Source organism: Heterodontus francisci, chromosome 2, assembly GCF_036365525.1.
Source record: "Heterodontus francisci isolate sHetFra1 chromosome 2, sHetFra1.hap1, whole genome shotgun sequence".
Lineage (NCBI taxonomy): Eukaryota > Metazoa > Chordata > Chondrichthyes > Heterodontiformes > Heterodontidae > Heterodontus > Heterodontus francisci.
The window spans coordinates 70,235,132-70,261,345 of NC_090372.1; the positions used below are offsets into that span (position 1 = coordinate 70,235,132).

The 26,214-nt window shown below is 42.1% G+C and overlaps 1 protein-coding gene across 1 annotated transcript in view; it reads left to right on the plus strand.

Moving 5' to 3' along the window:
* kdsr (3-ketodihydrosphingosine reductase) overlaps window positions 1-26,214 on the plus strand; it is a 75,544-nt gene that overhangs the window by 34,733 nt on the left and 14,597 nt on the right. Inside the window, exons 6-9 of the mRNA XM_068058882.1 lie at window positions 1,497-1,688; window positions 4,729-4,812; window positions 9,204-9,287; window positions 12,573-12,674. Of these exons, the coding sequence (XP_067914983.1) occupies window positions 1,497-1,688; window positions 4,729-4,812; window positions 9,204-9,287; window positions 12,573-12,674 (462 nt within the window). The remainder of the gene's footprint in view (window positions 1-1,496; window positions 1,689-4,728; window positions 4,813-9,203; window positions 9,288-12,572; window positions 12,675-26,214) is intronic.

The window sequence follows — 26,214 nt, forward strand, 5'->3', positions numbered from 1 at the left end:
AAAGTCCAAGTCTCGAGTATGAATACTGTGCATGGATGGAAATGTTTAATTGTTACTACATTTTAGTAAAAGGCTCAACCGCTTAATTAGTATGAAAACAGTTTTTGCTATTGTAAACATTGGTACAAAATAACAGTTTTCTAAAACACAAAATTTTGATTTGAATTTGGTTTTAAGATAATGTTGTTGATTCTTCTGCTTAATATCTGACTTGCCTCCAGTGCAACCCCTCAATCGTGAATAGTGATGGTGTGTGCCACTTCACTGCTCTGCAATTAGGGATCACACGTGGTTTGTGACTTACCTCGTGGAAGTCTTGAAATAAGACGAAACAAATAATTACATTTTGCACTTTCATCACCAGTGAAGCAGTAGTTTTTTTCCCTTTAATAAAGAAAGTTGCAAATATTACTTGTTGAACCCTTCAAAAGATCAATGGGACGCTGTTCTTTAACTCCACTTGAATATGACTTGTTGGTTTGTCATTTACTATGTGTTTGCTGTTGCAGAAACTAAACCTGCTGCTGGTTTTCTTGCACCATCTTCCAATAAATCCTGCTAATTAATTTCCAAATGCATTTCCATAGATGACTATTCAAAACTCAGTTGTATTTTCAAGAAATTAAATTCACTTGGAAAATGAAATTTCATTTTTGAAGAGTTGCAATGCAGGAATTAGAAAGCTGTTTCTTGGGCTTGGATTCCAGTCCAACCCAGGTTGATGACTGGAAGTCTATCCTATCTGCCAGCTATGTCGGAAGCGAAACAAGCCGTTTTTGCATCTCTTCCTTTCTTGATGTAAACATCACCTGAAGGATGGCAAATGAACTGCCAACACCTCAAGTGCCTCAGGAGTGATTGCTAAGAAGTGCAGGGAGAAGTTTTTTTTTAAGGAGTGCCTGGTTTACATCTGACCTCTCGCAGTTGAGATTTCTATCTCATTTCTTTGCATTCTTTATATTTGAGACCACCAACGAATATTGCATCCATTATGTCAGGGTGATTCATGTGCATACCAACTTTGATAACTACCAAATGTTGACTTGGTAGCTTTAAGGAAGCTAATGCTACTCCAAAAAGATGATCACTCAACACTGTAACTACTTCTGGATAGTTCATACCTGCTTCTCCGGGTTGTGTTCATGTAGTGCAGCCCTGGAGTTTGTGGTGGGCATGACACTTTGCCATTGCAAGACGTTTTATGATAGTATATGAATTACTGATATGCCACCTGTATCCTGTTCCTGTCTCGTCAAGCACAGGAACCAGGAATGTGCATGCATTTTACTGGACTGACAGTTTAAGACTAGTACCTCTGCAGATTATTAACATTGGATGTCAACCTTTAGGTTCAAAAGCCTTTGTCAGCATAAAATGTGGGTGGTTGACAAGTCTATTTTTGTGTATTGGAAAGTTGGTTTGTATTTTAAATTTTTACCTGAACAGTTTAAATGGCTGTGTGTTGTTTTGATTAGTATTACTTGTCATTCTCCCAGAGGTTAATGGAGATCAATTATCTGGGCAGTGTTTATCCTACTCGTGCAGTCATTCACACCATGAAGGAAAGGAGAATGGGAAGGATAGTGTTTGTATCCTCCCAGGCAGGTCAAGTGGGGTTATTCGGTTACACAGCCTACTCTCCATCCAAATTTGCTCTGCGTGGATTAGCTGAATCTTTGCAAATGGAGGTATGTGCATCAATTTTCTGTTTTGTATTACATCTTCTAGTACTTTGTTTCCTCTCTACAAATACAACACATTAGTGCTGACCTTAATGTTTTCTGTTTTAAATAGCAGATATTGGTGGCCTCAGTGATTTCTTGAGTAATACTGGACTATGTTTCCAGTCTTTTTCTAGGGCATATAGTTTCTGAATACAGAAATTGCTCCCATTTTGGGCTTGCTTTCATCAAAGATTCAAATTAAGTTCTCATCTTTTCTCACTAGAATTGGGGTAGGGAGTGGGGCAATGTGGGTAGTGAAAGATTGGAAAAGTTACTGCAGACCATTCTTAATTCCTACAGCAGCTAGCTGAGTAGTGACTTTGACCAGGTGATAGAGCAGGATTGTTGCTTGTTTCTTTGAGCTAGGAAATGGTGAGAATCGGAAAGAAGGAAAAGTAGAAAAGAAGGCCGTGAATGGAGGAAAGCTAAAACCCATCTTGGTGGACGGACATGTTAATTTTTTTTTCATCTTGCATTAGGTAGGTAAGATTCTGTTTACAAATATGCATGTATATTCTTACATGGGGTCACACTTCAAAACTAAGTGAACATTTCCTGTGGGAATTCCACATTTGCCTGTTGTGTTTCCCTATTCTAGTATTTGTAGGCACTCTAACAGGAAGGTATGAGACAAATGAGAGTGAGACTCCATATTTTCGGATGATATATGTAAAGCTAATGGACATTGTATAAAAAATGTTTTATTGTATAAAAAGTTTTTAACAAAAATTATGTAGGTGTCAAAGCATTTTGATATTTCATAAGTTTCAATTTAATTCTCTACTCAAAGCTTGCATATAAAAAAAAGTATAGTTAATTTTCAATTACTCCAACTTCTATCATTTTTCCTATTTTGCTTTAAATTTTAACCTTTTTTCTGAATAGTTTAAATATAGCCGCACAATATTGCATTCTCTCATGTACCATATAATCTCCTTGTCAAACAATTATGTTCAAATTTGGACATGAGCCGTTGAGCCTGAAAATACACTTGCCATACTCTTATTGACAATTTACCATAAATCAGTGCCCTAATAATGCATGGGATTTCATTGTCTGTTGCATGGAATAAAACAGAATATCTTCTCGTTTGTTGTGAGCATCTCCATTGGGAGATTTGCTACATTTTTGGTCTTTTTCAATAAGTGTAACATAACAGTCTGCTGGAGTAGCGAATGACAGACTGCAACTTCAGGATTTCTGCGTTAATCTGCACTTGGGCTAAATCCTGAAGTTGCAGTCAGATTTAGAGGGGTAATAATGGCAAATCCTGACAGTTGCTGTCAAAAACTAGGCAAATTTCAGGCCGTTAATTCTTCACCCTTTTCCTTGGTATGAGAGAATTAAGTAGGCACGGAGTTAAATTCAGAGTAGGGTGGTGAGCCTCAGCCATTCTTGTGCACAAACTCACTCACAGACTTCACCTACTAGGCAGGAGACACTGATCAGGATCAGCAACTCTAGATGATTTTTCCTTCCTCTTTCCCAGCTTAACGAGCACTGAGGCCAGTTGGAGGGCTTACATAGAAAATAGGAGCAGCAGTAGGCCATTCGGCCCTTCGAGCCTGTTCCGCCATTCATTATGATCATGGCTGATCATCCAACTCAGTAGGCTGTTTCCACTTTTGCCCAATACCCTTTGATCCCTTTCGCCCCAAGAGCTATATGTAACTCCTTCTTGAAAACATAGTGTTTTGGCCTCAACTGCTTTCTGTGGTAGCAAATTCCACAGGCTCACCACTCTGGGTGAAGAAATTTCTCCTCATTTCAGTCCTGAAAGGTTTACCCCATATCCTTAGACTATGACCCCAGGTTCAGGAGTCCCCCACCATCGGGAACATCCTTCCTGCATCTACCCTGTCGAGTCCTGTTAGAATTTTATAGGTTTCTATGAGATCCCCCCCCCCCCCCCTCACTCTTCAGAACTCCAGCGAATATAATCCTAACCGACTCAATCTCTCCTCATACGTCAGTCCTGCCATCCCAGGAATCAGTCTGGTAAACCTTCGCTGCACTCCCTCTATAGCAAGAACATCCTTCCTCAGATAAGGAGAACAAAACTGCACACAATATTCCTGGTGTGGCCTCACCAAGGCCCTGTATAATTGCAGCAAGACATCCCTGCTCCTGTACTCTAATCCTCTCGCTATGAAGGCCAACATACCATTTGCCTTTTTTATCGCCTGTTGCACCTGCATGCCTACCTTCAGCGACAGGTGTACAAGAACACCCAGGTCTCGCTGCATATTCCCCTCTCAGTTTATAGCTGTTCAGATAATCTGCCTTCCTGTGGATAACCTCACACTTATCCACATTATACTGCATCTGCCATGCATCAGCCCACTCACTCAACTTGTCCAAATCCCCCTGAAGCCTCTCTGCATCGTCCTCACAACTCACCCTCCCACCCAGTTTTGCATCATCTGCAAATTGGGAGATATTACATTTAGTTCCCTCATCTAAATCATTGATGTATATTGTGAATAGCAGGTATCCTAGCACCGATCCCTGTGGTACCCCACTAGTCACTGCCTGCCATTCGGAAAAAGACCCATTTATTCCTACTCTTTGTTTCCTGTCCACCAACCAATGTTTTATCCATCGCAATACACTACCCCCCAATCCCATGTGCTTTAATTTTACACGCTAATCTTTTATGTAGGACTTTGTCGAAAGCCTTCTGAAAGTCCAAATAAACCGCATCCACTGGCTCCCCCTCATCAACTCTACTAGTTATATCCTCCAGTCCAAAACAAGCTGATGGGATAAAAGGATCCATGCTTGACTGATAAGGGTCTTATTGGGAATGTGAATCCATAGCTCTGTCGAAGTGTACACTTTTTTTTCCTCCAGGCTGTAAATGGGGAGAATGAGAAGAATGTAACATAATTCACTATCATAATGTTTCCATAGCTCAGATTAGTTTGATACCAAGCTGGTAAGATTTGATGGTACAATGTTTCATAGAGATTTTATCCAAAACTTTACTTGTTTACATTTCAAGGTGAAGCCATACAATATCTACATTACTGTTGCTTATCCTCCTGACACAGACACGCCTGGCTTTCAAGAGGAGAATAAAGGAAAGGTAAATAATGGATTTTTTTTTTTTGTTTAAAGAAACTGGCTGTTTTTTAATATAAATTGGGGGTGGGCGCAATTGATGCCTTTCCTCTTTCCCCCTTCTAGATCACTGTTGCACCATATGTGCTTAAGGAAGCAGATGATATGCTTCCTAACCTTTCCCAACACAGCTCTATAAGTAAGTGCTTGAGAGTGGGTTCAGATTCTTCATTTTTCCTTTTTCATTCTTTGAAAGTAAAAATAAGATATTTACTTACTTTTCTATTTCACATAAGAGGTTTTAGCAAATTACCCATAGTAAAATACTGAAGAAGCTGCATTCGGAGAAGTCAAAACAAAATCGGAGAACATGCAAGATTTTCTAATGCTAAAGAAGGTTGCTTGCCTTACAGATTCCAGACACGGATGGATAATATACTATACAAATCTATTTTCTTTTTGTGGGTGCGTCAAGGCTTGTATTAAATGTTATAGTAGGGGTGAAGATGACTTTTGAAACAGTCCCCTAAGTGGAATCTAGTTATTACAAATCTTTTGTTTTAACCCAAAGTCGCCTTGTCAGTCAAGTGCGGACCTCAGTAAGATGGCCTCCTCCAAGCTTCATCAGTTGCTGAGTTTGCAATGCCAGCTGTCAAGTGTTGTAACATTTTCTCTCAACTATCTGGGTTGTCGTGTTTTGTATTAAAGATGAATTGTTTAAAATATATTTCAATATTGGGATTGTGTCATTCAGCAGAGCCAGTCTTGGGTTCTACTTGTATATAATGGACACTTTGAGAATTAATTAACTAAATTGAATGTGGTCAGATTTCAGTTCATGCATTTAAAAAAAAAAATCCCAACACTGTCTTTTAGTGACTGGTGTTGTTCAGTAAACCCTAGAAACAAACCCTAAACTGAGATCATTGTCAAAAAGCTGAGCTCCATTGGAAAATTTGCTCAAAAACAAAATCACTCCTATGGAAAATTTGAAAAGGTGGGGGGAAAAAATCTTAATTTGGGTTAGGATGATTAGGAATTATTTATTTAGGGACTTATTTGCTTGCTCACTTGAATATCAAATTAGGATTTTTTTTTTTTTTATTCATTCATGGGATGTGGGTGTCACTGGCTATGCCAGCATTTATTGCCCATCCTTAATTGCCCTTGAGAAGGTGATGGTGAGCTGCAGTCCCTGTGAGGTAGGTACACCCAGAGTACTTTAGGAAGGGAGTTCCAGGATTTTGATCCAGCGACAGGGAAGGAAAGTTCCAATTCAGGGTGGTGTGTGACTTGGACGGGAACTTGCAGGTAGTGATGTTCCCATGCATCTACTGCTCTTGTCCTTCGAGGTGGTAGAGGTAGCGGGTTTGGAAGGTGCTGTCTAAGGAGCCTTGGTGCGTTGCTGCGGTGCATCTTGTAGATGGTACACACTGCTGCCACTGTGTGTCGGTGGTGGAGGGAGTGAATGTTTGTGGATGGGGTGCCAATCAAGCGGGCTGCTTTGTCCTGGATGGTGTCAAGCTTCTTGAGTGTTGTTGGAGCTGCACCCATCCAAGCAAGTGGAGAGTATTCCATCGCACTCCTAACTTGTGCCTTGTAGATGGTGGACAGGCTTTGGGGAGTCAGGTGGTGAGTTACTCACTGCAGGATTCCTAGTCTCTGACCTGCTCTTGTAGCCACGGTATTTATATGGCCACTCCAGTTCAGTTTCTGGTCAATGGTAGCCCCCTAGGATGTTGATAGTGGGGGATTCAGCAATGGTAATGCCAATGTCAAGGGGAGATGATTGGATTCTGTCTTGTTGGAGATGGTCATTGCCCGGCACTTGTGTGGTGCAAAGGTTACTTGCCACTTATCATCCCAAACCTGGATATTGTCCAGGTCTTTCTGTATTTCTACACTGACTGCTTCAGTATTTGAGGAGTCACGAATGGTGCTGAACATTGTGCAATCATCAGCGAACATCCCCACTTCTGACCTTATGATTGAGAGAAGGTCTTTGACGAAGCAGCTGAAGATGGTTGGGCCTAGGACACTACCCTGAGGAACTCCTGCATTGATGTCCTGGAGCTCAGATGATTGACCTCCAACAACTACAGCCATCTTTCTTTGCGCTAGGTATGACTCTAACCAGCAGAGAGTTTTCCCCCGATTTCCCATTGACTCCAGTTTGCTAGGGCTCGTTGATGCCATGCTCGGTCAAATGCTGCCTTGATGTCGAGGGCAGTCACTCTCACCTAACCTCTTGAGTTCAGCTCTTTTGTCCATGTTTGAACCAAGGCTGTAATGAGGTCAGGTGCTGAGTGGCCCTGTCAGAACCCAAACTGAGCGTCACTGAGCAGGTTATTGCTAAGCAAGTGCTGCTTGATGGCACTGTTGATGACACCTTTCATCACTTTGCTGATGATTTGAGAGTAGACTGATCAGGCAGTAATTTGCCGGGTTGGACTTGTACTGCTTTTTGTGTACAGGACATCCCTGTGAAACTTTCCACATTGCTGAGTAGATGCCAGTGTTGTAGCTGTACTGGAACAGCTTGGCTAGGGGTATGGCAAGTTCTGGAGCACAGGTCTTCAGTATTATTGCCGGAATATTGTCAGGACCCATAGCTATTGCAGTATCCAGTGCTTTCAGTCGTTGTTTGATATCACGTGGAGCGAATCGAATTGGCTGGAGATTGGCTTCTGTAATGCTGGGGACTTCAGGAGGGGGCCGAGATGGATCATCAACTTGGCACTTCTGGCTGAAGATTGTTGCAAATGCTTCAGCCTTATCTTTCGTACTGATGTGCTGTGCTCCCCCATCATTGAGAATGGGGATATTTGTGGAGCCACCTCCTCCAGTCAGTTGTTTAATTGTCCACCACCATTCACGGTTGGATGTGGCAGGACTGCAGAGCTTAGATCTGATCCGTTGGTTATGGGATTGCTTAGCTCTGTCTATTGCATGCTGCTTATGCAGTTTGGCATGCAAGTAGTCCTGGGTTGTAGCTTCACCAGTTGACACCTCATTTTTGGTATGCCTGATGCTGCTCCTGGCATGCCCTCCTGCACTCTTCAGTGAACCAGGGTTGGTCTCCTGGCTTGATGGTAATGGTAGCCATGAGGTTACAGATTGTGGTTGAGTACAATTCTGCTGTTGATGACCCACAGTGCCTCATGGATGCCCAGTTTTGCATTGCTAGATCTATTCGAAATCTATCCCATTTAGCACGGTGATAGTGCCACACAACACGATGAACGGTATCCTCAATGTGAAGGCGGGATTTCGTCTCCATAAGGACTGTGCGGTGGTCACTCCTACCAATACAGTCATGCACAGAAGCATCTGCGGCAGGCAGATTGGTGATGACAAGGTCAAGTATGTTTTTCCCTCTTGGTTTCCACACCACCTGCTGCAGACCCAGTCTAGCAGCTATGTCCTTTAGGACTTGGCCAGCTCGGTCAGTAGTGGTGCTACCGAGCCACTCATGGTGATCGACAAGTCCCCCACCCAGAGTACATTTTGTGCCCTTGTCACCCTCAGTGCTTCCTCCAAGTGGTGTTCAACGTGGAGGAGTACTGACTCATCAGCTGAGGGAGGGTGGTAGGTGGTAATCAGTAGGAGGTTACCTTGCCCATGTTTGATCTGATGCCATGAAACTTCATGGGGTCCGGAGTCAATGTTGAGGACTCCCAGGGCAACTCCCTCCCTACTGTAAACCACTCCCACCACCTCTACTGGGTATGTCCTGTCCAGGCAGGACATACCCAGGGATAGTGATTGCACTGACTGGGACATTGTCTATAAGGTATGATGATTCCGTGAGTATGACTGTGTCAGGCTATTGCTTAACTAGTCTGTGGGTCAGCTCTCCCAACTTTGGCACAATCCCCCAGATGTTAGTAAGTAGTACTTTGTAGGGTCGACAGGGCTGGGTTTGCCGTTGTCATTTCCGGTGCCTCGGTCGATGCCAGGTGGTCCGTCCAGTTTCATTTTTTTTATTGACTTTGTAGCGGTTAGGTACAACTGAGTGGCTTGCTAGGCCATTTCAGAGGGCATGTAAGAGTTAACCTCATTGCTGTGGGTCTGGAGTCACATGTAGGCCAGACCAGGTAAGGACAGTAGATTTCCTTCCCTAAAGGACATTAGTGAACCGGATGGGATTTTACAACAATCGACAATGGTTTCATGGCCATCATTAGACTAGCTTTTAATTCCAGATTTATTAATTACATTCAAATTCCACCTTCTGCTGTGGTGGGATTCGAACCCAAGTCCCCAGATCAATACCCTGGGTTACTAGTCCAGTGATACCACTACGCCACCGCTTCCCCTATCTGGCTTATTAATTTCCAGAAAACAGTTAGTTGTTGTTCTCGCACTTCCTTACGTCAAAATCAATATATGAATTGAGAATATTTTGTTTTGTAGCCTTTGGAGACCAAATTGATCTCTGAAACATCAGGACTATGTCAGCCAGACCAAGTGGCAAAAATCATTGTAAAAGATGCTGTGGTAAGTGTCTGTTGAAAGAAATCTCAATAATATATTTAAGGAGCTTGTAAATTATAGCCACATATACCCACATGGCTTTTTTTTAAACTTTGCCTTAGAAGGCACTGTGAGGAGGCCAAGTTCCTTCTCTCCTCCAATGTAGCTGAGTGGGGAGAAAACTAAGATTCTAGATTTAGATAAGGCTGACTTCACTGCAATGAGACACAGATTGTTCGCAGTAAACTGGGCAAATTTATTTGTGTACAATGACAAAAGATCAGTGGGCGGTGTTCAAAAATGAATTTAATGTGATAATCCCTAAGGGCAAGAGCTCTACTTGCCAAAAAACAGCTATGGATGACTAAAGAGGTAAGAGACAAGATGGAGCTTAAGTGCACAAAATTGCAAAAAACAAACACATCCTGGTGAATGGGGAAGTTACGAAGAACAGTAAAGGGTGACAAAACATAGAGCTACAAAAAACTTTCAAGGGATATCAAAATCAACACAAAGTATTTATAATTATGTTAAGAAAAAGCGAGTGGTCAGGAGCAATGTGAGCTCTTTAAACCGACGCTAATATTGTCAATGAAAATAAGGAGATGGTGGACATGTTGAATAATTACTTTCAGTATGTGCGGTAGAAAAAGAGGATACCTGGACATCTTATGAAAATTAATATTGGAGCAGGTATAGGGACGCAATTGATGCAAGCAAGATATTAGTAAAGAAAGTAATGCTGCTAAAGAGTGACAGATCGTCGGGATCAGTTGTTTTTCATCCCATAGACAATAGACAATCCCAGGGTTTTAAAGGAAGTTAGTGAAAACATTGCAGATACCCTAACCATGATCTAAGGTTCTCTCGATTTGGGAACTGTTCCTTTAGATTGGGAAATTGCACATGTCACACTGCTATTTAAGAACGATGAGTGGGGAACCAGGGAATTCTAGACCAGTTAACCTAAACATCTGTTGTTGGGAAATTACTAGAGTCTATAATTAAGGATAGGGTGACTGAATACCTTGAAAGTTTTCAGCTGATGAGGGAGAGTCAGCATGGATTTGTAAAGGTAGGCCATGCCTGATGAACCCAATGGAATTTATTTGAAGAGTTGACTAAACTAGTGGACAGGGCGATGTTTATGTATGTTATTTATATGAACTTCCAGAAGACATTTGATAAAGTCCTTCATAAGAGACTATTAGCTGAAGTTGAAGCTCCTGGAATTGAAGGCAAATTATTGACCTGATTAGGAAATTGGTTGAGTGGCAGGAGACAGAATAAGGATAATTGGCAGGATGTGACTTGTGGTGTCCCGCAAGGATCTGTGTTGGAGCTTCAGCTATTCACTATTTATGAACAACTGGGATATGTGGCTTTCTATGTCATCATCTAAGTTTGCTGATGGCACATATTGGTGACATTATAAGCAGTGCAGATGGAATTCTAAAATTAGAGAGATTTTGGTCGATTTAAGTGAATGTGCAAAACTGTGGCAAATGGATTTCAATGTAGGCAAATGTGAAGTTGTCCATTTTGGGCCTAAAGAAGGGTAGGACAGGTTACTTTCTAAATGGTGAAAAGCTAGAAACAGTGGAGTTCCAAAGAGACCTGGATGTCCAGGTACACAGATCATTAAAATGTCATGAAAAGGTACAGAAAATAATCAAAAAGGCTAACGGAATGCTAGCACTTTTGAGGGCTAGAATGTAAGGGGGTTGAAGTTCTACAGCTGTACAAAGCTGTGGTTAAACCACACCTGGAGTTCTGTGAGCATTTCTGGGCACAATATCTTTTAGGAAGGATATATTGGCCTTGGAGAAAGTGCAGCATAGGTTTACCAGAAGGAGACCTAGACTCCAAGGGTTAAATTACAATGAGACGTTATGCAAACTAGGGTTGTATTTCCTGGAATTCAGAAGGTTAAGGGGTGATTTGATTGAAATTCTCAAGATGTTAAGGGGGTAGGTAGAGAGAAACTATTTCATTGCTTAGGACTCGGGGAGCATAATCTAAAAATTAGAGCCAGGCATTTAGGAGTGAAATTAAAGAACGCATTGAAGTGCAATGGGTGGTAGAAATTTGGAACACTCTTCCACAAATGGCAATTGATGCTAGATCAAACGTTAAATCTATCAAGCTCATATTTAAAATTTTGTTAAGATAAGGGATATGGGATAAAAGCAGGTATGTGGCATTAGGTCACAGATCAGCCATAATCTCATTGAATGGCAGAACAGATTCAAGAGGCTAAATGCTTTACTTATGTTCCTCTGAAACAAAATGGCTTGAATCTTTTGGTGTCTGCCTGGCTGTCAGCCCTGTGCTCAGTAAGAATGGTGTTGTCTGAGGCCGAGGTCAAGGCCACCTGTCTGCCTGCTGTCAAGTAATGTAATATGAGGAATTTAAAAAGTGTTTTAATACAACAACTTCTGTCAGTTTGTACTGCATAGTTTGAAAAGGCTGTGATTTGTACTCATTGTGTTGCTGGACTAACAACCCAGGGGTCATGAGTTCAAATCCTACCAGGGCAGGTTCTGAAATAGAATGCAATAAATCTGTTAATTTTTGCTTGCTTTGGAAACAATTAGAATGAAAATTACTGGACTTTGTTGTAAAAACCCAAATGGTTTATTAATGTCCTTTTTAAGGATTGGAAACCCTACCTAGTCTGGCAAATGTAACTCCACTATATGGCTGCATTTTAAGGCTCTTTGAAATGGCCTAACATGCCACATAAGTCATAAAAACAATTGTTACAGAAGAACTACTACCCCTCATGGGCATAGCAAAATGAATACAGTCATGCTGGTATTGCCCATATCAAAGAACAAAAAAGTTTGATTAGATCTGAAAATTCTGGGGGAGGGAGGCAGGGTTTGAGTGGTGAAAATGTGTCAGCACTAGTAAAACTATTAGGAAAAAGAGCAACTTTTGCTAAATAGTGGGAAATGTCCCAAGGCACATCACTGGAGTGTCATCAGTCAAATTTAATTGAACTTTCATTGCTTTTTCCTCTCTTTTTTTACAACAAGGATATCAATCCTAATTTTGGGTTCTATGTAGAGATGCCATTTGACTGCAGGTGATGTATTTCTAAAACTTGTGGACATGATTCTACAATATACAGAGAATAATGTTGCAGCTGTATTGTCTGTACAAATATTGAAGTGTGATAGCTGCGATTACACTGTTTAAACAATTAAAGTCGTGATATCTTTTCTACAATAAAAGAATTAATATCACTAAATATTAAGGTTGTAACTGCATCTTTTCCTCTCTTTTACCTCTCCCTTTAACTAGCAAGGTAACTTTAACAGTTCAGTTGGTTCTGATGGGTATATGCTATCATCACTCACCTGTGGTATGTCTCCTGTCACCACTATTACCGAGGGTCTTCAGCAGGTATGTGAATGTACTTTTCTATTTTCACTTTTTTAACAATTGGTGATGTGAAGAACCTTGTTTTCATTTTTTTTTTACCTTTTTAAAAAAAAAAAAATCCATATTTTGAAAATATTACCAATCAGTTTTTACTTTTTTTGCCCCAAAATTGACGAGGTGCAGCCTTGGGCAATTTCCTGAAATCTTGCAGTTTTTGTAAGTCTTGATTTAGATTCTTGCACATTTTTCAGCTGTATACAGAAATGAGATCTTGTGTGGTTTGTTGTGTGTTCCCTCATCTTCCTCTCTTGTGAAGGCAAATCAGGTAACTTAGAATTATAGGATAATTCACAACTCTGGTGTCTCAAATGGCTTGCCATCAAATTCCATTTCAGCATAGTTAAATCCTCAATTTGTCTATTCTGCTCCCTACTTCCCGGCCCCTTCATGACTCCCTGTCCCTCTTTTTGATCTCACTGCATCTTGCCTGAAACCTTCTCCACTCTGCCTAGGTATTAGTCAGCAATAAATGATTAATGCTTGTGCTACTCATCACTGATGTTTCAGTATCTTGTTTCTACTATTTAAAGTCATCTACATAAATAAAGAAACTATTGTCATGAAGTTTTATTTTTCTAATTTTCTTCAGTTTAAATTAAACTGATGATGAAATGAAGAATACCAAGCAGAAGCTTTTGCACATTTATTACTGACTTTCTAATACCCACCTCTCTCGTTCTGTGTTTTACCAGAACATATGCACAATATCACTTTTATTCCATTAGGATTACTTTATCGATACTTTGCTGCAGTAGCACCAGATTAATTTACACAAGAATAACAACTTGCATTTATATAGCACCTTTTTAATATTTAAAAAAAATCCCAGGTGCTTCAATTTTCAAATAGTCCTTTCTTAAAATGCTACTACAGGATTGAGGTCAGACTGACTTGAGGGAAAGTCATAGAACAAAGAACAAAGATAATTACAGCACAGGAACAGGCCCTTCGGCCCTCCAAGCCTGCGCCGATCCAGATCCTCTCTCTAAACATGTCGCCTATTTTCTAAGGTTCTGTATCTCTTTTCTTCCTGCCCATTCATGTATCTGTCTAGATACATCTTAAAAGACTCCATCGTGCCCGCATCTGCCACCTCCGCTGGCAATGCGTTCCAGCTGCCCACCACCCTCTGCGTAAAGAACTTTCCACGCATATCCCCCCTAAACTTTTCCCCTTTCACTTTGAACTCGTGTCCTCTAGTAATTGAAACCCCCACTCTGGGAAAAAGCCTCTTGCTATCCACCCTGTCTATACCTCTCATGATTTTGTACACCTCAATCAGGTCCCCCCTCAACCTCCGTCTTTCTAATGAAAATAATCCTAATCTGCTCAACCTCTCTTCATAGCTAGCGCCCTCCATACCAGCCAACATCCTGGTGAACCTCCTCTGCACCCTCTCCAAAGCATCCACATCCTTTTGATAATGTGGCGACCAGAACTGTACGCAGTATTCCAAATGTGGCCGAACCAAAGTCCTATACAACTGTAACATGACCTGCCAACTCTTGTACTCAATGCCCCGTCCGATGAAGGAAAGCATGCCGTATGTCTTCTTGACCACTCTATTTACCTGCGTTGCCACCTTCAGGGAACAGTGGACCTGAACACCCAAATCTCTCTGGACATCAATTTTCCCCAGGACTTTTCCATTTACTGTATAGTTCACTCTTGAATTGGATCTTCCAAAATGCATCACCTCGCATTTGCCCTGATTGAACTCCATCTGCCATTTCTCTGCCCAACTCTCCAATCTATCTATATTCTGCTGTATTCTCTGACAGTCCCCTTCACTATCTGCTACTCCACCAATCTTAGTGTCGTCTGCAAATTTGCTAATCAGTCCACCTATACTTGCCTCCAAATCATTAATGTATATCACAAACAACAGTGGTCCCAGCACGGATCCCTGTGGAACACCACTGGTCACACGTCTCCATTTTGAGAAACTCCCTTCTACTGCTACTCTCTGTCTCCTGTTGCCCAGCCAGTTCTTTATCCATCTAGCTAGTACACCTTGGACCCCAAGCGCCTTCACTTTCTCCATCAGCCTGCCATGGGGAACCTTATCAAACGCCTTACTGAAGTCCATGTATATGACATCGACAGCCCTTCCCTCATCAATCAACTTTGTCACTTCCTCAAAGAATTCTATTAAGTTGGTAAGACATGACCTTCCCTGCACAAAACCATGTTGCCTATCACTGATGAGCCCATTTTCTTCCAAATGGGAATAGATCCTATCCCTCAGTATCTTCTCCAGCAGCTTCCCTACCACTGACGTCAGGCTCACCGGTCTATAATTACCTGGATTATCCCTGCTACCCTTCTTAAACAAGGGGACAACATTTGCAATTCTCCAGTCCTCCGGGACCTCACCCGTGTTTAAGGATGCTGCAAAGATATCTGTTAAGGCCCCAGCTATTTCCTCTCTCGCTTCCCTCAGTAACCTGGGATAGATCCCATCCGGACCTGGGGACTTGTCCACCTTAATGCCCTTTAGAATACCCAACACTTCCTCCCTCCTTATGCCGACTTGACCTAGAGTAATCAAACATCTGTTCCTAACCTCAACATCCGTCATGTCCCTCTCCTCGGTGAATACCGATGCAAAGTACTCGTTTAGAATCTCACCCATTTTCTCTGAGTCCAAGCATAACATTCCTCCTTTGTCCTTTAGTGGGCCAATCCTTTCTCTAGTTACCCTCTTTCTCCTTATATATGAATAAAAGGCTTTGGGATTTTCCTTAACCCTGTTTGCTAAAGATATTTCATGACCCCTTTTAGCCCTCTTAATTCCTCGTTTCAGATTGGTCCTACATTCCCGATATTCTTTCAAAGCTTCGTCTTTCATCAGCCGCCTAGACCTTATGTATGCTTCCTTTTTCCTCTTAGCTAGTCTCACAATTTCACCTGTCATCCATGGTTCCCTAATCTTGCCATTTCTATCCCTCATTTTCACAGGAACATGTCTCTCCTGCACGCTAATCAACCTCTCTTTAGAAGCCTCCCACATATCACATGTGGATTTACCTTCAAACAGCTGCTCCCAATCTACATTTCCCAGCTCCTGCCGAATTTTGGTGTAGTTGGCCTTCCCCCAATTTAGCACTCTCCCTTTTGGACCACTCTCGTCTTTGTCCATGAGTATTTTAAAGCTTACGGAATTGTGATCACTATTCCCAAAGTAGTCCCCTACTGAAACTTCAACAACCTGGCCGGGCTCATTCCCCAACACCAGGTCCAGTATGGCCCCTTCCCGAGTTGGACTATTTACATACTGCTCTAGAAAACCCTCCTGGATGCTCCTTACAAATTCTGCTCCATCTGGACCTCTAACACTAAGCGAATCCCAGTCAATGTTGGGAAAATTAAAATCTCCTATCACCACCACCCTGTTGCTCCTACATCTTTCCATAATCTGTTTACATATTTGTACCTCTATCTCACGCTCGCTGTTGGGAGGCCTGTAGTACAGCCCCAACATTGTTACCGCACCCTTCCTATTTCTGAGTTCTGTCCATATTGCCTCACTGCTCGAGTCCTCCATAGTGCCCTCCTTCAGCACAGCTGTGATATCCTCTTTGACCAGTAATGCAACTCCTCCACCCCTTTTACCTCCCTCTCTATCCCGCCTGAAGCATCGATATCCTGGGATATTTAGTTGCCAATCATGCCCTTCCCTCAACCAAGTCTCAGTAATAGCAATAACATCATACTCCCAGGTACTAATCCAAGCCCTAAATTCATCTGCCTTACCTACTACACTTCTTGCATTAAAACAAATGCACCTCAGACCACCAGTCCCTTTATATTCATCATCTGCTCCCTGCCTGCTCTTCCCCTTAGTCACACTGACTTCATTATCTAGTTCCTTACAGGCTTTTGTTACTACCTCCTTACTGTCAACTGACCTCAATTGGTTCCCATCCCCCTGCCACATTAGTTTAAACCCTCCCCAACAGCGTTAGCAAAAGCACCTCCAAGGACATTGGTTCCAGTCCGGCCCAGGTGTAGACCGTCCAATTTGTAATAGTCCCACCTCCCCCAGAACCGGTCCCAATGTCCCAAAAATCTGAAACCCTCCTTCCTGCACCATCTCTCAAGCCACGCATTCATCCTGACTATTCTTTCATTTTTACTCTGACTATCACGTGGCACTGGTAGTAATCCTGAGATTACTACCTTTGAGGTCCTACTTTTTAACTTGGCTCCTAACTCCCTAAACTCTGCATGTAGGACCTCATCCCGTTTTTTACCTATATCATTAGTGCCTATGTGCACAATGACAACTGGCTGTTCACCCTCCCCCTTTAGAATGTTCTGCAGCCGATCTGAGACGTCCCTGACCCGTGCACCTGGGAGGCAACATACCATTCGGGAGCCTCGTTTTCGACCACAGAACCGCCTATCTACTCCCCTTACAATCGAATCCCCTACGACTATAGCCCTTCCACTCTTTTTCCCGCCCTTTGGAACAGCAGAGCCAGCCACGGTGCCATGGACCTGGCTACTGCTGCCTTCCCCTGGTGAGCCATCTCCCTCAACAGTATCCAAAACGGTATACTTGTTTTGGAGGGAGATGACCGCAGGGGACTCCTGCGCTGCCTTCCTGCTCTTTCTCTGCCTTTTGGTCACCCATTCCCTTTCTCCCTCAGCAATCCTAATCTGCGGTGTGACCAATTCACTAAACGTGCTATCCACGACCTCCTCAGCATCGCGCATGCTCCAAAGTGAGTCCATCCGCAGCTCGATAGCCGTCATGCGGTCTAACAAGAGCTGCAGCTGGACACACTTCCTGCACGTGAAGGAGTCAGGGTCATCAGCCATGTCCCTGAGCTCCCACATTGAGCAAGAGGAGCATGATACGGGTCTGAGATCTCCTGCCATTTTTAATCTTAAGTTTAAACTTAGTTAAATGAAAAAGGAACGAAAAGTTTCTACCAATCACAATAAAACCAGAGAAATCGAAAAAGCCTTACCTTATAAACACCCCACCGAGTCCTTTTTTTTTGGTTAGAGGAGGAGGGCGGGTGGGAGACACTACAAGTGTGGTGTCTCGGGTTCAGAAACCGCCCAAATATATAGTGTTTTACTTACCCAGCAGCCCCCTGGCCTCCGCCGAAAAACAAAAGGAAATTAAATTTACTTTCAAACGGACTTTCCCAGCTGCTCACTCGCTCACAAGCTGCTCCCGAAAAAGCTGCTGCACTGAAAGGAAAGTTATTTTAAACCGCCCAAATATATAGTGTTTTACTTACCCAGCAGCCCCCTGGCCTCCGCCGAAAAACAAAAGGAAATTAAATTTACTTTCAAACGGACTTTCCCAGCTGCTCACTCGCTCACAAGCTGCTCCCGAAAAAGCTGCTGCACTGAAAGGAAAGTTATTTTAAACCGCCCAAATATATAGTGTTTTACTTACCCAGCAGCCCCCTGGCCTCCGCCGAAAAACAAAAGGAAATTAAATTTACTTTCAAACGGACTTTCCCAGCTGCTCACTCGCTCACAAGCTGCTCCCGAAAAAGCTGCTGCACTGAAAGGAAAGTTATTTTAAACCGCCCAAATATATAGTGTTTTACTTACCCAGCAGCCCCCTGGCCTCCGCCGAAAAACAAAAGGAAATTAAATTTACTTTCAAACGGACTTTCCCAGCTGCTCACTCGCTCACAAGCTGCTCCCGAAAAAGCTGCTGCACTGAAAGGAAAGTTATTTTAAACCGCCCAAATATATAGTGTTTTACTTACCCAGCAGCCCCCTGGCCTCCGCCGAAAAACAAAAGGAAATTAAATTTACTTTCAAACGGACTTTCCCAGCTGCTCACTCGCTCACAAGCTGCTCCCGAAAAAGCTGCTGCACTGAAAGGAAAGTTATTTTAAACCGCCCAAATATATAGTGTTTTACTTACCCAGCAGCCCCCTGGCCTCCGCCGAAAAACAAAAGGAAATTAAATTTACTTTCAAACGGACTTTCCCAGCTGCTCACTCGCTCACAAGCTGCTCCCGAAAAAGCTGCTGCACTGAAAGGAAAGTTATTTTAAACCGCCCAAATATATAGTGTTTTACTTACCCAGCAGCCCCCTGGCCTCCGCCGAAAAACAAAAGGAAATTAAATTTACTTTCAAACGGACTTTCCCAGCTGCACACTCGCTCACAAGCTGCTCCCGAAAAAGCTGCTGCACTGAAAGGAACAGTATTCCTACATGATTAAAAACAAGAGGAACCAAAGTACTAGGAATGCTGAAAATACTCTTGTCAGGCAGTAACTGTGGAGGGAGAAACAGTTTTAAGTCGGTGACTCTTCAACAGTACCGTAAGGTATTTGATTTGACATCCCCGATAACTATACATCTAAAAAGAGGCAACAATGTAGGTCAATCCTGTTGTCCCTACTGAAACCCAACCCGAAGAACCAGTGCCACCACGGATACAAATGTAGTGCTGAGCCTTGTTTTTTTTCCCAAAGTATGATGTTTATTACAGAGATTATAAAACTTAATATTTCCATCACTAAAGGATTGCAAAAAATGCAACAAAACAAGTTACGTTCAACATCAGTGCACTTAAGATTTTCAGCTAGCTGGTTCAGCTAACCAAAACCATTATGGAGAAAGAAACAAACTCCATATACAATTTAATCCAATATTTTTGATGACTTAATGCTTTTACAGCCAAATAGGTCAACACAGCAACTGGTCTTGTAATCTTTTAGTAGAAAAAAGATTTAGACCGGCAAAAAACAAGGATTTCCAACTGGCCATCCTCTGTCCGGCCAAGGAATGATGTGATACAGTAAGAGAAATCAATGGACAATTAGAAAGCCAAAATGCCTTGTGCTCCCATGGGATTATCATTGGTGCTAATTACCGGATACCTTTTTATTGAGTCAGATTAACAGCTGGCATTGGAGTAGCAAAGGGAAGTCTTTGGCATTGGGATGCCAGTCATGAGTGCCTAATACTGATGATGCTACTGACTATTCTATAATTTTTAATTCTTACTGAGACCCATTACTGTCACCTTTGCAAAAGGAGGGGTTGCAGTACTGGGAATTTTCTTTGTTACCGCATCAGTGGTTTACTGTTAACTTTGATGATGATCAGTATAATGCTGCTGAACTGCCTTCTGAAGTTTATATGACCAGCATCTAGGATAATAGAACTAGCTGTTTTCTGAGGTGCTTCATATTTTTCTTCCTCTAGTATGCTTGACATCATAAGTCATACAGCCCCTTGAGCCTCCGCCAGCATTCAATAAGATCATGGCTGATCTTGGACTTCAATTCCAATTTCCCGTCTGATCCCCATATCCCTTATTTCCCCTAGAATCCAATAACCTGTCTGTCCCAGCTTTGAATGTACTCAATGATTCAGCATCCTCAGTCCCTGGGGTGGAAAATTTCAAAGATTCACAAGTCTTTGAGTAAAGAAATTCCTCCTCATCTCAGTCCTAAATGATCAATAATATGATTAAACTAAATAGTGGGGAGGAGGATTCACATGAGGGGAGCTTTAGAAAGGACAAGGCAATACTGCAGGGTAGCAATATGGGTAATGATAACCAGAGAGTGAACGGAAGGGACAGAGCTTACAGACATAAGAGTGCACCAGCAAATAAGGTCAGAGTAGGGAAAAATGGTAAAAAGACAAAATTCAAGTCCCTTCATCTGAATGCATGTAGCATTCGTAGCAAGATGGATGAATTGTTGGAACAAATAGAAATAAATGAGGGGTCTGAACAGAGTAGATAGGGAGAAACTGTTCCCATTGGCCGAAGGATCCAGAAGCAGAGTACACTGATTTAAGCTGGCAAAAGAAGCAACTGTGACTTGAGGAATAACCTTTTTATGCAGCGAGTGGTGAGGATCTGGAATGCACTGCCTGAGAGTGTGTTGGAGGTTCAATGGAGGTCTACAAAAGAGAACTGGATAATTATCTGATGAGAAAAACATTTGCAGGGCTATGGGGAAAAGGCAGGGGAGTGGGGATCGGTGAGTTGCTCTTGCAGAGTGCCGACACAGACACGATGGGACGAGTGGCCTCCTGTGCTGTGACCATTCTATGATAAATGGGTATATGATAGGATAGCCATTACAGAGACATGATTTCAGAGTGATCACTGCTAGGAACTGAATATTCAAGGGTATTTGACATTTTGGAAGGAACTAAGACAATACCCCCTAGTTCTATATAGCCAGGGGAAACAGCCTCTCGGCATCTACCCAGTCAAGCCCTCTCAGAACCTTATACATTTCAATGAGATCGTTCTTCTAAATGCCAATGAGTAGAGGTCCACTCTACTCAACCTTTCATTGTAAGACAACCCTCTCAACCCAGGAATCATGCTAGTGAATCTTTGCTGCACCACCTTCAAGGGGACGATATCCTTCCTTAGATTAGGAGACCCAAACTCTGCATGGTAGTCCAGGTGCGGTCTCCCAAAGCCCTGCACGATTGTAACAACATTTTCTTACTATTGTATTCCAATCCCTTTGCAATAAAGGCCAACATGCTATTTGCCTTCCTAACTGTTTGCTGTACCTGCATGCTGACTTTTTGTTATTTGTATGAAGACACCCAAATCTTCCTGAACACCAATGTTTAAAAACTATTCTGCTTTTCTATTCTTCCTACCACGGTGAATAACCTCATACTTCCCCGCATTATACTCCATCTGTCACCTTATTGCCCACTCACTCAACCTGTCTATATCCTGTTATGAAAGTGCTGCTGTGGCCTGTTGAGTATATTTTTTGAGGATTCATTTTTGAAAGATTGAAGAAATGTTAAACTTTGGGGTTTTCAAAAGGGGTCATGTAAAGGCCACTTGACTTTGAAAAACAGTCCCTGGAAATGTTTTTTAAAAGGGGCACTGAGAGGTCTTGAAGAAAACAAGCCTTTCTGGGAAACCACCTGACTTCCAGCTTAATAAACAACCGAGAACTCTGGATGCCTGGAGAAGTTGTTTACAAAAAAGTGACAAGATTGATGGAGCTCAAAAGGTTGACCTCCTGTTGTCTGTTTCGCTTTTGAATTGTTTTGAGTTGGGGTTGAACTGTATAAAAAGAGGGAGATCTTCCAAGGCGAGAAGACCACAAACCAGCTCAGCTTTCCAGCACCTCTTAAAAGACCTGAGAAGTTCACTGTGTCAACTCCTCTCTTTCCTGTCATTGAAGAAAAGCCTGCTAAATTAATCCTCAATGCTGCCTGAAAAGAACCTTTCTAAAAGATGCCAGTGACCCATCCACATGTACTGGGAGGCCAGACTGTGTGCCAGTTTTGGGACATAACGTATCTCATCTGTTTCTTCAAGAATGAGCAAGTATTCAACCCAAGTGGGTTTTTTTTTTCTGCACTAGAGCTCTTAAAAACAAAAATCCCTTCATTTTTACGGTTAACTGATGAGTGTGAGGGGCTAATGTAAAAAGGGAACATGAATATTTCAATCAGTGCGTTTATACTTAATTACTGGTTAAGACTTGTTTTATAATCTGATAATTTTGTTGTTCATTAAATAAGCCTGGTTGGTGTGTTTTATTCTGGGATTAAAAATAGAGTCTATGACCCAATCGGTAAGTGGGGGGGAAAAAAATTTAAAATATATGTTGTGACCCGTGGAGAGGTGGAATTAGAATAAACAGTGCACTCGTACGCCTCGGTTGTAACAATCCCTTTGCAGCCTCCTTGCCTTCCTCACAGCTCACTGTCCCGCCTAGCTTCACATTGTCAGCAAACTTGGATAGATTACTCTTGATCCCTTCATCTAAGTTATTAATATAGACTGTAAATAGCTGAAGCCCAGCACTGATTCTTGTGGCACCCCACTAATTATAGCTGCCAACTTGAAAATGCCCAGTTTATCCCTACTTTCTCTGTTAGCTAATCCTCTATCTATGCTAATATTAACCCCAATCCCGGGAGCCCTTATCTTATATGATTACCTTTTATGTAGCACCTTGTTGAATGCCTTTTGGAAATTCAAATATACCACATCCACTGATTCCCTTTTATCTACCCTGCTAGTTACATCCTCAAAAAAGACTTATAAGATTTGTCAAATATGATTTCCTTTTCGTAAAACCATTTTGACTCCGCCAAATCATATGATTTTCTAAGTGCCTTGTTAACACCTCTTTTAACAATGGATTCCAGCATTTTCCCAATGACTGATGTCAGGCTAATTGGCTCGTAGTTCCTTGTTTTTTCTCTCTCTCTCTTCATTCCTCAATAATGCTAAATTTGCTACTTTCCAATCTGCTGGGACTGTTCCAGAATCCTGGGAATTTCGAAAGATCACAACTGACGCAACCACTATCTCTAGCCACCACTTTTATAACCCTAGGCTATAGGCCATTAGGTCAGGGAATTTGTCAGCTTTTAGTCCCATTAGTTTTTCTAGTATTTTTTCTCTGATATTAATTACTTTAAGTTCTTCACTTGGTCATTAGCCCCTTTGTTCCCTACTGTTTCTGGTATGCTTTGTGTCTTTTATTGTGAAGACAGATGCATAATACTTTGTCTGCCATTTCCTTATTCCTTGTTATAATTACTCCTGTCTTTGCTTCTAAGGGACCAACATTTACTTTGCGGCTTTCTTCCTGTTGACCTTCTTGTTGAAGCTCTTATAATCTGTGTTTATATTTATTGCTACCCAACTTTTTTTTTTAAATCAATTTTTTGACTGGTTTCTAAAACTCCCAATTTTCAGGCTTACTACTTTGCAACATTAAAAACCTCTTTTAATCTAATGCTATCTGTTAACTTTTATCAGCCGCAATGGATCACTCCTCTCATGGAGATTTTGTTTCTCAATGGAATGTATTTTCATTGAGAATTTTGATTATTTCTTTAAATGTTTTTCACTGCTTTTCTACTATCATACATTTGAATCTATTTTCTCAATCAGCCTTATGCAACTTACCACCTCATGCATATGTAATTCGCCTTATCTAAGTTTAAGGCTCTTGTTTGAGACCTTCAGTACCCCTCAAACTTGATGTGAAATTCAACATATTATCACTCTACCCCATAGGATCTTTTTACTGTAAGATTACTAATTAACCCTATCTCATTACACAATACAAGATCGAAAATAACCTTATCCCTGGTTGGTTCCATGCCATATTTTTCTAGGAAACTGTCAGATGCATTTTCAGTGCAGTTGATTCCATTCTCGTGAACAAATTTTTGTGTGGATTCTGACTTGCAAGAGATTACTCAGGCTTGTTTTCTGCATCTGGGATCTAGTGCAGAAACATTGAATTAATTCCTGCAATAAGGGAGATTTCCTAACCTTTATTTTGGTATCTAAGTGATCTTTTGTTTCACATTTGGAAACTGAGGGAACCATGGATTGGATTTTAGTAGCAGAGAACAGAACTCCCTTAACCATGCTTGATTACCTACTCAGTCTTTTGGTTAGGGCTTTGGATTCGGTTTGTTCTAGTATAACTAAGGGTTTAAGGGTCTGTTTTGGAGTCTCCACTTTGGGTAACAAAACCTCATTAATTAAAAGCAAAATACTGCAGATGCTGGAAATCTGAAATAAAACAAGAAATGCTGGAAATACTCAGCAGGTCTGGCAGCATCTGTGGAGAGAGAAGCAGAGTTGACGTTTCAGGTCAGTGACCCTTCATCAGAACTGGCAAATATTAGGAATGTAATAGGTTTTAAGCAAATAAAACGGGGGTGGGGCAAGAGATAACAAAAGGCAAGGTGTTGATAGGACAGGATCACAGACAATAACTGACCAGGCCATGGGGCAAAGGCAAACGGTATGTTAATGGTGTGGTGAAAGACAAAGCGTTAGTGCAGAGAGGGTGTTAATGGACAGAAAATGAAGAACCCTAGCCCAAAGCACAAACATGAAAAAAAACAGTGGGCAGGCACATGGTAAGAAAAATAAATGATGAAACAAACTAAAATAAAATAAAAAATAACTGAAAATAAAAAAGGGGGGCCTGTCATGCTCTGAAATTATTGAACTCAGTGTTCAGCCCGGCAGGCTGCAGTGTGCCTAATCGGTAAATGAGATGCAGTTCCTCAAGCTTGCGTTGATGTTCACTGGAACACTGCAACAAGCCCAGGACAGATATGTAGGCATGAGAGCAGGGGAGGTGTGTTGAAATGGCAAGCAACCGGAAGCTCGGGGTCATGATTTCGGATTGAGGTGGAGGTGTTCCACTAAGTGGTCACACAATGTGTGTTTGGTCTCGAGCAGCGAATACAGTATACTAAATTGAAAGAAGTACAAGTAAATTGCTGCTTCACCTGAAAGGAGTGTTTGGGGCCTTGGATAGTGAGGAGAGAGGAGGTAAAAGTGCAGGTATTCACCTTCTGCGATTGCATGGGGAGGTGTTGGGGGCAATGGAGGAGTGGACCAGAGTGTCACTGAGGGAACGATTCCTTCGGAATGCTGAAGGGGGAGAGGAGAAGATGCGTTTGGTAGTGGCATCACGCTGGAGGTGGCGGAAATGACGGAGGATGATCCTTTGGATGTGGAGGCTGGTGGGGTGGAAAGTGAGGACGAGGGGAACCTTGTCGCGGTTCGGGGTGGGAGGGGGAAGGGGTGAGGGTAAAGGTGCGGGAAATGGGCCGGACACGGTTGAGGGCCTTGTCAACCACAGTGTGGGGGGGAATCCTTTGGTTGAGGAAAAAGGAAGACATATCCGAAGTGCTGTCGTGGAAGGTTGCATCATCAGAGCAGATGCGTCGGAGATGGAGAAACTGGGAGAATGGAATGGTCTCATGCTCTCATGCCCACATATCTGTCCTGGGCTTGTTGCAGTGTTCCAGTGAACATCAACGCAAGCTTGAGGAACAGCATCTCGTTTACAGATTAGGCACGCTACAGCCTGCCACACTGAACATTGAGTTCAATAATTTCAGAGCATGACAGGCCCCCCTTTTTTATTTTCAGTTATCTTTTCTTTTTCTTCTATTTTAGTTCATTTCATCATTAATTTTTCTTACCATGTGCCTTCCCACTTTTTTTTTATGTTTGTGCTTTGGGCCAGGACTCTTCGTTTTTCTGTCCATTAACTCCCTCTCTCTACTAACACTTTGTCTTTCACCACACCATTAACATACTGTTTGCCTTTGCTCCATGACCTCCTGGTCAGTTATTCTCTGTAACCCTGTCCTATCAACACCTTGTTTTTTGTTATCTCTTGCCCCACCCCCGTTTTATTTTCTTAAAACCTATTACATTTCTAACCTTTGCCAGTTCTGATGAAGGGTCACTTACCTGAAACGTCAACTCTGCTTCTCTCTCCACAGATGTTGCCAGACCTGTTGAGTATTTCCAGCATTTCTTGTTTTTATCTCAAATATTAATTGATAGTCCTACTCAGTACTTAGTTGAGCTTGGGTGGGGTGGCAGGAAGCTTACTACAGTTGATCTCGGTGCCGTTGAGTTGGTAAAGGGAAAATAAATTGGATTCCTACTCCTAATTACTATCCACCAACCTTGCTGGAAGTGTACATTTGTGTCAGGACAGGTTTGGACTC